We start from the raw sequence: 12,633 nt of genomic DNA on the forward strand, positions 1-12,633 counted from the left end.
ACAACTTATACAGCGACAGACATCTATCGTTCTTTAAGACCACCTCTGGTCTGACATCTGTCTAGAAAAGCAACAGTGACTCAAAGCTGCAGTTGCCGTTGTTGTTGACCTTCTGTAAAGTCAGTGAGAAAAGAGCATTTAAAGTGCTGTGAAAGCTGGACCTCCGGTAGTTCTTCTTCTACCCTCTCTGAGCCATATCTACACTCATGTAACCTGCCACCTATAACAACACTCAAATGCAGCTTTATCTTGGCAGAATGATATGCTGCAGTTTATACAAACTACTAATCTTGTCCTATGTACAAGATGGAAATGATGTACATACCCAAGTGAATAAGAACATGATGAATGAATTTTATGATTCCATACAGCAGCACAGTCAATGTCATAAAGAAAGACAACGTGCTGGAGTAACTCAGCAGACTGGGCTGCAATTCTGGAGAAAATTGAAGTTTTGTATCGGGGCTCTTCTTTAGACATAAAGAATATTCAGTCTGGCTCCTATATGACCCCAACTAAACATTGTGGTTGCCTCATGCTTGTTCCTCTAAACTGGCCGAGAGAGAGCAGACAAGGGAACTTGAGGAACGGACAGCAAATGCTGGCTTTTTCAGTGACGTTTACTCTCTGTGAATGATTGAACGAGTGTAAGAATTAAAAAAGAAAAATGATCCTGTACTTAGAAACCTACGGGTACACATTTTTTGTATCTTGAAGTAAGAGGTTTCTAAGGTTTAACAGATGGCACTGATGAGCTATGAAAAGACTACACAGCTCATCCTTTGAGGCAAAAAATGCTCAGGTAAGAAAATGAGCAACAGTTACAACACGAGTCATGCTGATCAAAATCCAACATTAGCAAGGAGCAAAAAAATGTTGCAATAGGATCCATTACACATTGTTTAGGAAGATAATGGTTGATAAAGTCTGTTCTTCAAAGAGGTCAGTAACTGAAAGCTATGTCCCTGTTTGAGGGACAGCTTTCAGTGAACAACCGCCAGCTATTTACATGAATAGGCCATCTTCAAAGAATTAGATTCTTTAGAAGGTGATTTCCACCAACTGTACCTTTGATGTTGGCAAAATATGTTGCGTCACCAGGAAGAAAATTTAAAGGACTTGAAACATAGAACTGAAAACTGCTCAGAGCAGTAATGATCCCTTGAATTTGATCAATAAAGTCCATTCCATAACCTACAATACAAGACGTTGCTTCTTATTCAGTGTGGTTGCGATCGTAATAGGACAAAGATTATTAACATTGTCTAGCCATTCCCAAACAGTACTCTTGGCAGTCCATGCAGTCTTCAACCAGTACTTCTGTAATCTCATGCAGTGCACGGGCTAATCCCGTGCATACTTCTATCCAGCAAAAGGAATGAAGGAGCAAAGGAATTCAGTGGGTCAGACAGCATCTGTGGAGGGAAATCTACAGTAGACATTTTGGATGGGAACCTTCACCTGCATACGAGGTATCCCGGATGTAGGTGGGAAGGGATCACATTAGTACCTGTAGTGCTGTATGGTACATTAAATAAACTGTATAATACAGGCAATAACACCCGAGGAACATTTTACATATCCCATACACAGACTCATCCCATTGTATTTAAATTACTTACAATCCAGGTCAACTGACATACAATGCTCATATGGTTTTAATCCCAAAGTGTACTCCAGCTACCAACATTCTATAAACTGGCCAAATTTACTGTGTTTACCTCTGTACAGCTCACCAACTAATCCAAACAGAGCACTGGCTAATCCAGAGTCCCTCCACTAATTCCAGAAGGCTCAGTGGCTCATTTTCTATTGTACTTCAAATTGCCCTAAATAGTTTACACTCCTGCTGATCCCAATAACTCACATTGATTTTATACAAAAGTCCATCAGTGAATGTCACAGACTAACAGTGGGCCATGGGCATCACGTCCACCTATTAGAATGCAAGTACTGGAGCATCTAGTGCATTTGTTTGGCATGACCTGTCATCATTTCATTCTCAGTGATCAGTAATTTTACATAAATTCCTCATGCCTCAGATATTATACAGTTACAATGATCATCATTAGCTTAATGACCCCCATGGTGGATTATCCTGTAGCCAGCGATAGACTCACCTACAGTAACACAGCGTGTAAGAAAATAACTGCAGATGCTGGTACAAATCGAAGGTATTTATTTCACAAAATGCTGGAGTAACTCAGCAGGTCAGGCAGCATTTCAGGAGAGAAGGAATGGGTGACGTTTCGGGTCGAGACTGAAGAAGGGTCTCGACCCGAAACGTCACCCATTCCTTCTCTCCTGAGATGCTGCCTGACCTGCTGAGTTACTCCAGCATTTTGCACAGTAACACAACAGCTGCTGAAGGATTGTATTGGAGCATGTTATAGAATTTTTATAAACTTAGCAGATTTATTATTTCATTGAGCACAATAAAACATTCTAATCTGACTAATTAATATCTAGACACAAAATGCTGGAGTTTGCTGGATCTTGATGCTGCCTGTCCCGCTGAGTAACTCCAGCATGTTGTGTATCTTTGGTTCAAACCAGCATCTGCAGTTCCTGACTACATAATTAATATTTAGTTTAACTATCCACCTATCTGTATGTTTCCCTGCTAATCATTGCATACATCCTTCTATTGTCCTTCTCACCGCCCGTCTGCCCGTCTCTCTTCCCACCAGTCCCACTGTCAGCCCAGGTTTGTAGAGATGAAGGCAAGACATCGACAGGTGGGACTAGCTCAGCTAGATAGCTTGGGCAGCATAGACGAGTTGGGCCATCTTTCTGTTTCTGTACTAAGACTAAGACTTTAAGATTCTCCAAGACTCTCTGACCATTACCTGCTCCGTCTTCTCCTACCCATCCAAGGCAAAGCCCAAGCAAACACGATGGGAGTCGTTGGTGTGGAGGTGCTATCGCTTGGGTGCGATGGTGCACTTGTGGGGAGAAAGCAGGAACGGGGTACTGATTTTGGATGCCATGATCATATTCAATGGCGGTGTTGGCTCGAAGGGCTGAATGGCCTAGTCCTGCACTTATTTTCTATGTTTCTATGTCAAACTGAAGTCCTGGTTGTAAAAATGATTTTGATGAAGAGCAGAGGATTTTCGCAGTGTCACCACTCACATTTCTCAGACAGTGGTTCATGGGGCCTTTGTAGAGGGCTAATTTTCTTTTGCATTCCCCGAATCGATGGCTGCCAATTCAAAGTCCATCGCTGGCCCCAAAGCAACCCCGAAACAAGCTGCGGTTTCAAAAGGTTTTGCAAACACGCACCCTATTAGATTTAGAGATACAGCGCGGAAACAGGCCCTTCGGCCCACCGGGTCCACGCCGCCCAGCGACCCCCGCACATTAACACTATCCTACATGCACTAGAGACAAATTTTTACATTTGCCCAGCCAATTAACCCGCATACCTGTACGTCTTTGGAATGTGGGAGGAAACCGAAGATCTCGGAGAAAACCCACGCAGGTCACGGGGAGAACGTACAAACTCCGTACAGACGGTGCCCATAGTCAGGATCGAACCCGAGTCTCCGGCGCTGCATTCGCTGTAAGGCAGCAACTCTACCACTCCGCCACCGTGCCGCCCTTCTCGGCGACTCCCTCGCACCCTGCTTCCTTTCAGACCGTCAGTGACATCAACACCAGCAACCAAACAGTGATTGGAACACAGTGAGAGGGGAATCAAGTCAAGCCAAGTCAACTTTATTTGTCACATACATGTGCAGTGAAATGAAAGTGGCAACGCCTGCGGATTGTGCTAAAACTACAAAACAGAATAGAAAAAAAAAATGTTAACACAAAAAATAAATGAATACAGTAAATTAAATTAGTCCCTGGTGATATGAGAGTTAACAGTCCTGATGGCCTGTGGGAAGAAACTCCGTCTCATCCTCTCTGTTTTCACAGCGCGTCAGCGGAGGCGTTTGGCTGACCGTAGCAGCTGGAACAGTCTGTTGCTGGGGTGGTAGGGGTCCCCCATAATGTTGCTGGCTCTGGATCTGCACCTCCTGATGTATAGGTCCTGCAGGGGGGCGAGTGTAGTTCCCATAGTGCATTCAGCCGAATGCACTACTCTCCGCAGAGCCTTCCTGTCCTGGGCAGAGCTGTTCCCAAACCAGACTGTGATGTTTCCGGACAAGATGCTTTCTGCAGCCCCAGAGTAGAAGCACTGAAGGATCCTCAGAGAGACTCTGAATTTCCTCAACTGTCTGAGGTGGTAAAGGCACTGCCTTGCCTTACTCACCAGTGCGGCAATGTGTGTTGTTCATGTCAGATCCTCTGTGATGTGGACTCGCAGGTATTTAAAGCTGCTCACCCTATCCACAGTAATCCCATTTATCTCATCAGCAGTAATCAGATTTAAATCAGCAAGTTTACAGTGTACTCTGTATATATTGTTTACAGTGTACTCTGTATATATTGGTTACAGTGTACTCTGTATATATCGTTTAGTGTACTCTGTATATATTGGTCACAGTGTACTCTGTATATATTGGTTACAGTGTACTCTGTATATATTGGTTACAGTTCACTCTGTATATATTGGTTACAGTGTACTCTGTATATATTGGTTACAGTGTACTCTGTATATATTGTTTACAGTTTACTCTGTATATATCGTTTACAGTTTACTCTGTATATATTGGTTACAGTGTACTCTGTATATATTGGTTACAGTGTACTCTGTATATATTGTTTACAGTTTACTGTGTTTACATATTCTGTAGTGCTGCTGCAGGTCAGAATTTCATTGTTCTATCTGGGACATACGACAATAAAACACACTGGACGCTTGAAGTTCGCAGAGATTGTGGAACTCGCTGTGATCCCAGTCCCACACGGGCAGGACCTCTCCCTAGCTTCAGTAGACAATAGACAATAGATACAGGAGGAGGCCATTCGAGCCAGCACCGCCATCCAATGTGATCATGGCTGATCATTCTCAATCAGTACCCCGTTCCTGCCTTCTCCCCATACCCCCTGACTCCGCTATCCTTAAGAGCTCTATCCAGCTCTCTCTTGAATGCATTCAGAGAATTGGCCTCCACTGCCTTCTGAGGCAGAGAATTCCACAGATTCACAACTCTCTGACTGAAAAAGTTTTTCCTCATCTCAGTTCTAAATGGCCTACCCCTTATTCTTAAACTGTGGCCCCTTGTTCTGGACTCCCCCCAACATTGGGAACATGTTTCCTGCCTCTAACGTGTCCAACCCCTTAATAATCTTATACGTTTCGATAAGATCCCCTCTCATCCTTCTAAATTCCAGTGTGTACAAGCCTAGTCGCTCCAGTCTTTCAACACATGATTAAAGGACCGAATGAGTTTAAAAATAATACTGATCTTAAAATAAAAGGTTTTGACTGCTCTGAACGAATTTTTGCGTGGACTTGTGTCAGGTCGGCGAATGTAAACTGAATGAAGTGCAGAAAGTGTAAGTGCACCACAGGACAGCAGCGAGGCGCGGTGGGGGGAGAGTGTACTCACCCAGACTGTACAGAGGAGGTAGCTGAGCAGCAGCAGCACGCCGGCTACAGGGCGCATTGCCGGGGTGTGGAGGCGGCTCGGGTCCCGGCACAGAGCGGTGGTGCAGGGGAGCGGGGTGAGGAGGACGGACCCACGCCCTGACTCGGGGAGGGGCAGCACCTCAGCTCCGACACTTCAAACCCAGCCTCGCTCATCGGGCTCAGGCTCAGGCTCGGGGGGGGGGGGGTTCCCTCCGGTGTGCAGAACAAACAGGCAGCAATCTACAACAACTGCAAAGATGCACCTGGCATTGCGCTCCACTGTGGGTGGGATGGGATGGGATGGGATGGGATGGGATGGGATGGGATGGGAGTGGAGCTCCTCCGGCCGCTCACCAGCCAGCCAGCCAGCCCCTGGATGGTCCGACCACCCCGGCTACCTGCAGCCACAACACTTGCTCTCACGGTCCGGACCCCTCGTCTAATTCCCGTCCGCAGTAACCGGGGGGGGGGGAGGACTGCAAATAAAAGGAAGGGGGAGATCGATCAGCCTGTTGGGGAACTAAAGGTGGGCGAGTGAGTGAGTGAGTACAGACTCGCCCTAATCCAGTGACTTGTGGAACAGACAGCGACAAACACTCCCTCACCAGTGACGCTACACAGCACCTGCAACCCCCTCCAAGGACGGCTGTTAGAATCATCACGGGTTAATCGTCCTTTTAATCAGACTACCATTGAATCATCTCCCTCCTACCTCAATGTCCTCCTCCTATCACCCTTTCCACCCCTCCCCTTTCTCTCTCTCCTCCTCCCCCCTTTAAAACCCCTTTTCTCCTCCTCCACTCTCATCATCTGCCCCACTCTCAACCTGGTCCCCTCTTCACTTGCGCTCTTCTCTCTCCATCCCCACTCTTTCCATGTCCTTTTGTTCATCCCTGCCCATTTTATCAACCCCCTCCTTTCTTTCCCTCTTCTCACCCCCTCCCCTCTTCATTGCTCTTTCTCTCTCCCGACACCCCTTCCCTCCAACTTCGCATTGCACTTTCTTCATATCACCCTCTCTCCTCCACCTGCCTTTCTCCCTGTCTCCCCCTTCTTGCACACCCTCATCTTTCTCTCCTTTCCTCTCCTCATCCCCTCTTTTCCCCCCTCCCTCCTCACCCCATTCTCCCTCAGGCCTCTTCCTTCACCTCACTCTGAGAAGCTCCTGCTCGCAGACGGCAAAGCACAACTTTCAGAGTTGACCTGTTGATCGGACCACTCATTCCATCAAGCCTGCTCTTCATTCAACATGGCCAATCTGCTCCAGGTTTTCACTCCTGTGCTGAGCCAGTAAACACCTCCAGTGCTGTGGCCTCTTTTATTCTTCTCCCTTCTCTCATCGAGCAGAAGATACACAAACTTAAAAGCGGGCAGCACCAGACTTGAGAGCATCTCCTTCCCATCTATTATCAGGTTTCTGAATCGTCCTTCCACAAACTAGAGTACTGTCTGATTCATCCCCACCCCCATTGTGGACATTGGACTGTGTCTCTAGAGCTGTCGCATTATAATGCTGAGAACTATATTCTGCATTCTATATATTTTCCTTTGCTCGATCATACTTGTGTTTGGCTTGAGTGTGCTTATTATGTGTAGTGTGTGATTTAATTGAATAGACTGCAAAACAAAGGTTTCCACTGTACCATTGTACACATGACAATAATAAATCTCCACCAAGACAATCTTCCAGGGTAGAAAATTCCAGATATTCAACATCTTCTGCAAGAAGAAATTCCAAAGCACCTCATAGAACATAGAACAGTGGAGCACCCGAACATCCCTTCAGCCCATGAACTCTATGCTGAACAAGATGGCAAATTGATCTGGTCTCTTCTGCCCACACTTGACCCATATCCTTCCATTCCTTGCCTATCCATGTTCCTTTCCAAAAGCCTCTTAATACCACTGTTGCATCTACCTCCACCACCACCCCTGGCAGCCTGTTGCAGGCTCTGACCACTCTCTGTGAAAAATGTGCCCCCCACACCGTACTAGGTGGCACAGTGGTGCAGCGGCAGAGTTGTTCCACTGCAACCCCCAGAGTCCCGGGTTTCACCCTGACTATGGGTGCTGGTTGTATGGAGTTTGTATGTTCTCCCTGTGATTGTGAGTTTTCTCTAGGTTTCTCCCTCATTCCAAAGATGTGCAAGTTTATAGGTTTACTGGCTCCTGTAAATTGTCCCTTGCGTGTTGGATAGAACTAGTATATGGGGATCGCTGGTTGGCATGGACTCAGGTGGGCCTCTAAATTGCTGTATCTAAACAAACAAAAATATCTCCTGTAAACTTTTCCTCTAATCTTAAAACTAAGCCCTCCTGTCTCGATCATTTCCACCCTGGGAAAAACGTTCGGTCTGTCTAGCTTACCTATGCCTCTCATAGCTTTATACATTTCTATCAGGACTCTCCTCAGCCTCTGATATCCCAGAAGAAATAATCCAAGTTTGTCCAACCTTTGCTTATAGCCAATACCTTCTAAAGCAGGCTGGATCCTAGTAATCATATCATATCATCATATCATATCATATATCATATATATACAGCCGGAAACAGGCCTTTTCGGCCCTCCAAGTCCGTGCCGCCCAGCGATCCCCGCACACCAACACTATCCCACACCCACTAGGGACAACTTTTACATTTACCCAGCCAATCAACCTACACACCTGTACGTCCCTGGAGTGTGGGAGGAAACCGAAGATCTCGGAGAAAACCCACGCAGGTCACGGGGAGAACGTACAAACTCCCCACAGTGTAGCACCCGTAGTCAGGATCGAACCTGAGTCTCCGGCGCTGCACTCGCTGTAAAGCAGCAACTCCACCACTGCGCTACCGTGCCGCCCTGAAGGCACGGTAGCGCAGTGCTACACTGCTACACTTCTACCGTGCTACACTTCTACCGTGCTACACTGAAGGCAGACACAAAATGCTGGAGTAACTCAGCGGGACAGGCAGCATCTCGTGGTTTTGTTTTGTTTTTTGTTTTTGTACATCTTCTGCACCATCTCCAAAGCCTCCTCATCCCTTCTGTAATGAGGCGTCCAGCACTGCACACATACTCCAAATGCAGCCTAATCAAGTTTTATAAAACTCTAATATAACTTCCTGACTCTTATACTCAATGCCCCACCTGATGAAGATGAGCATAACATACTGAGAAACAAGGAACTGCAGATGCCAGTGAAACTCAGCAAGTCAGGCAGCATCTGTGGAGGGAATATACAGATGACTGATGTTTGAAGTCCGGAGAAGTGTCCGAAGTCGAAACCTCATTTGTCCATTCCCTTCACGGATGCTGCCTGACTCGCTGAGTTTCACTAGACTTTTATTGAGCTCCTCCAGCCTTTTGTTTTTATCCGTGCACCTTCTTTACCTCAGGCCACTATGGACTTGGACCCCAAGAACTCCATCTACATCAATATTGTTAAAGGTTCTGGCATTGACTGTATACTTTCCCCTTACATTTGACCTCCCAATGTACAATACTTATACTTTCCTCATTTTTAAATGACTGTCCCCTTGAAACTTTGTCCACTTGTCTGACGAGTGGAAGTATCTCAATATTCTCCTTATCAAGCTCCCTTGTGACTTTTCATGTTTCAATAAGACCAACCCTTATGTATTCTTCTAAACCTCATACAGATCTAATATTTAGGGGATAACATTCTTCTTAGTAGCTAGCCTAATGAGTTTATTTTGATGTTAGCAACACATTACACTGATAAGGAGTTCACCTGCACATCAATGGCCACACTATTTCATCCTTGGGGTGAGAGGCCCAGGTTCCGGGTTCGATCCTGACTACTTGTCTGTATGGAGTTTGTACATTCTCCCCGTGACTTGCGTGGGTTTTCTCTGAGATCTTCAGTTTCTTCCCACACGCCAAAGACATACAGGTTTGTAGGTTAATTGGCTTGGTATAAAGGTAAAATTGTTCTTAGTGTGTAAATTGTGTTAATGTGCAGGGATCGTTGGGCGGTGCGGACTGTGGACCGAAGGGCCTGTTTATCTGCTGTATCTCTAAACTAAGAAACTAAACTATCACATAAATTCCTTTGTTCAACTCATTATCCTCCCCTACCTTCACTGCTACCTAGACCATTGCCTTTCTGTCTTTCTCAGCACTGAATAAGTGTCTCCGATCTGAAATGTTAATTGTTATTCTTTTCATCGATATCACACTGCTGAGATTCACCAGGATTTTCTGGTTTTATTTAGGATTTCTACATCTGCAGTTTAAAAAAAATTCCTCTGGACAGCTTCCAGTACAAGTTCAAGTGATTCTATGGTCATCTTGCTTCCTAATCCATATTCAGACCTCAATTACTGATGGGGAAGAGAGTTCCTATGGGAAATGCAGCCAGAACTAAGGTCGGAGGATCCTGAACTGTTCAACTGCGCAATGTTCAAGAGACCAATATTTATCGGGGATTAAGTTAGGGGAATAAACAAGTGTTTCTATTGTTGCAGAAGTGATTAAGTGGGAATGCCAGGGTCAAAAATAATTCTGAGCAGCCGTAAAAAAAACCTTGACCGCGTGGGGTTCCCCAGGTGCTCCAGTTCCCCCCCACACTCCAAAGATGTACAGGTTTGTAGGTTAATTGGCTTCAGTAAAAATTGTAAATTGTCCTAGTGTGTAGGATAGTGCTGGTCAGTGTGGACTCATTGGGCCAAAGGGCCTGTTTCCACACCGTATCTCTAAAATAGGCTGAACTAAGATGCTGTAAATTACCTCAAGCGCATAGGTGGTAGTTGAATCTGCAGGGCGATGGAGGTGATGGGTATGTTGGGGAGAATAAAATGGGTTAAGTTAGGAATCATGTAAAATGGATGCTTAATAATCAGTGTGGACTTGGTGGCCTAAAGTGTTTGTTTCCGCTATTCCACTAAGGGCTAGCAGTCCCTTTACGACTCTGTGACCAGAAGAGTAACCCAGATGAATGCATGATGGGAGAGATGGTGCAGGAGACAGGGTTTCAGCTTCCTGGGGCATCGGGACTGACTCTGGGCGGTGGGACCTAAGGGGTGCACCTCACCAGGCAAACTGCACTTTTGTTGGTCAATGTTTCTGGCTTTGCGAGTGTAGTTGGGCTTGGGCCAGCAGGAGTTGGAAAACAGAGTAGAGATTTAGAAATGGAGAAGAAGAGAACTGGAAATGGATGCAGAGCAAACTAAGGCAAGGAAACAGACAAAAAAGGGGAAGTCCAGAGGTGTTTGATGTTTTATATATGTTTGATGTTTGAGTATGTAAGGAGTTTATTAAACAGGACAGAGGTGCTGAAGCCACTGGTAGACTTGTTGAAGTATGATACTGCAGCTACTACTGGCTACCACTAGGGTCAAAGAGGAACAGAACAGGTAGGTTATTGTTAGTATAAGAAAATAACTGCAGATGCTGGTACAAATCGATTTATTCACAAAATGCTGGAGTAACTCAGCAGGTCAGGCAGCATCACGGGAGAGAAGGAATGGGTGACGTTTCGGGTCGAGACCCTTCTTCAGGTAGGTTATTGTTTCTGGTTACAGGAGTTAGCAGACGAAGTATGGTGAGGGCAGGAAGGGGTTCACGGAGGTATCAGGAGGGAGGGATAGGAAGGACAATATTAGTTAAGCAAACAAGCACAATATGAAAGGGCTGCAACATTGCAAGGATCTTCCATTGGGGCCGGATCGATTCAAGTAAATAAGATAATAAAGACAAAAAGGAAAAATGACATTGCTAGGAATTTGCTGAAGGCTTCGAAGAGAGGAAGGGATTTGTTTGCAGAGTTCTGATAAGTACAGAAGCACTCACTGACAGTGGGGAATTGAGGTTATTCTGATAGTAATTGGGAAACTGTCCTGGTGAAAATGTTTGATTTAGAAGTTTCCTAGGCATGATAAAGCAAGCCAGAAAAGAAGTTTGGGAATAATTCTGGATTTAGATTTATACTGTGAAATGGAGCTGGCTAGATGGAAGCTGCATCAGGAGAGTTTTAAAGTTATCACAATTCTGTTAGATTTAGCCAAGATGTGTTAGTTATGGCGAGAGAGGAGGATGTATTACCTGAGCAAATGACGGGAAGTCATTTAACAAATGTGAAAAGAGCTACTTGAAGAAAAATCAGTCCTGGAGCAATGGGAGGCACATGTTCAAGAAGGAAGAGTGTTCCTACCAAATCTACAGCCCCCTGATTTTCAGGGTGAGGATAGGATAAGTGAAGGCTGCTGTTTCAACTTTCTACCCCACACCCACTCTATCTGTGTTCTCCTGCACTAGTCCACTGGCAGTCTTTGTGATGTTGGAGATGGCCAATATTCATTCCTTGCAACAAATATGCCCCTATTCACTAGTGTGGGTTCCACACTGTAGTTAGCTCATCATTAGTAAGTATAAATACTACTTGCTGCCAGAACCAACACAAATAGCCCCACTCTCCACCCAGTAGTCATATCATATCATATCATATATATACAGCCGGAAACAGGCCTTTTCGGCCCTCCAAGTCCGTGCCGCCCAGTGATCCCCGTACATTAACACTATCCTACACCCACTAGGGACAATTTTTACATTTACCCAGCCAATTAACCTACATACCTGTACGTCTTTGGAGTGTGGGAGGAAACCGAAGATCTCGGAGAAAACCCACGCAGGTCACGGGGAGAACGTACAAACTCCTTACAGTGCAGCACCCGTAGTCAGGATCGAACCTGAGTCTCCGGCGCTGCATTCGCTGTAAAGCAGCAACTCTACCACTGCGCTACTGTGCCGCCCATGCCCCATCAGCCCCATTCACCTGCTGTGGGCATGAGTGACTGTGTGAGCCTTTGTTTTGCACTCTGCATCTCTTTCACTCTTCAACAAATATTTCAGAGCAGTGCTGGGCCACTTCATTCATTTGGAAAGTGTGGTTATAGTGACAGAAATGTTTGTAGTGGAAATGCACTTAATTAAGTTGATTTTATTTTTGTGAGGAAAGAACTGCAGATGCTGGTTTAAATTGAAGATAGACACAAAGTGCTGGAGTAACTCAGCAGGCCAGGCAGCATCTCTGGAGCAAAGGAACGGGTGATGTTTCAGGTCAAGACTATTTTATTTTTGGTATGGAAAGCAAATGATGGTAAGATAGATC

General features: G+C 45.5%; 1 protein-coding gene across 1 annotated transcript in view; it reads right to left on the reverse strand.

Annotated features, from left to right (window-relative positions):
• Positions 1 to 5,973, reverse strand: part of LOC144607576 (vasoactive intestinal polypeptide receptor-like) — a 67,715-nt gene extending 61,742 nt beyond the window's left edge. Inside the window, exon 1 of the mRNA XM_078424487.1 lies at positions 5,505 to 5,973. Within this exon, the coding sequence (XP_078280613.1) occupies positions 5,505 to 5,561 (57 nt within the window). The 5' untranslated portion in view covers positions 5,562 to 5,973. The remainder of the gene's footprint in view (positions 1 to 5,504) is intronic.
• Positions 5,974 to 12,633: the final 6,660 nt, after the last annotated feature.

The sequence above is a fragment of the Rhinoraja longicauda genome, chromosome 29 (assembly GCF_053455715.1).
Source record: "Rhinoraja longicauda isolate Sanriku21f chromosome 29, sRhiLon1.1, whole genome shotgun sequence".
Taxonomy (NCBI): Eukaryota; Metazoa; Chordata; class Chondrichthyes; order Rajiformes; family Arhynchobatidae; genus Rhinoraja; species Rhinoraja longicauda.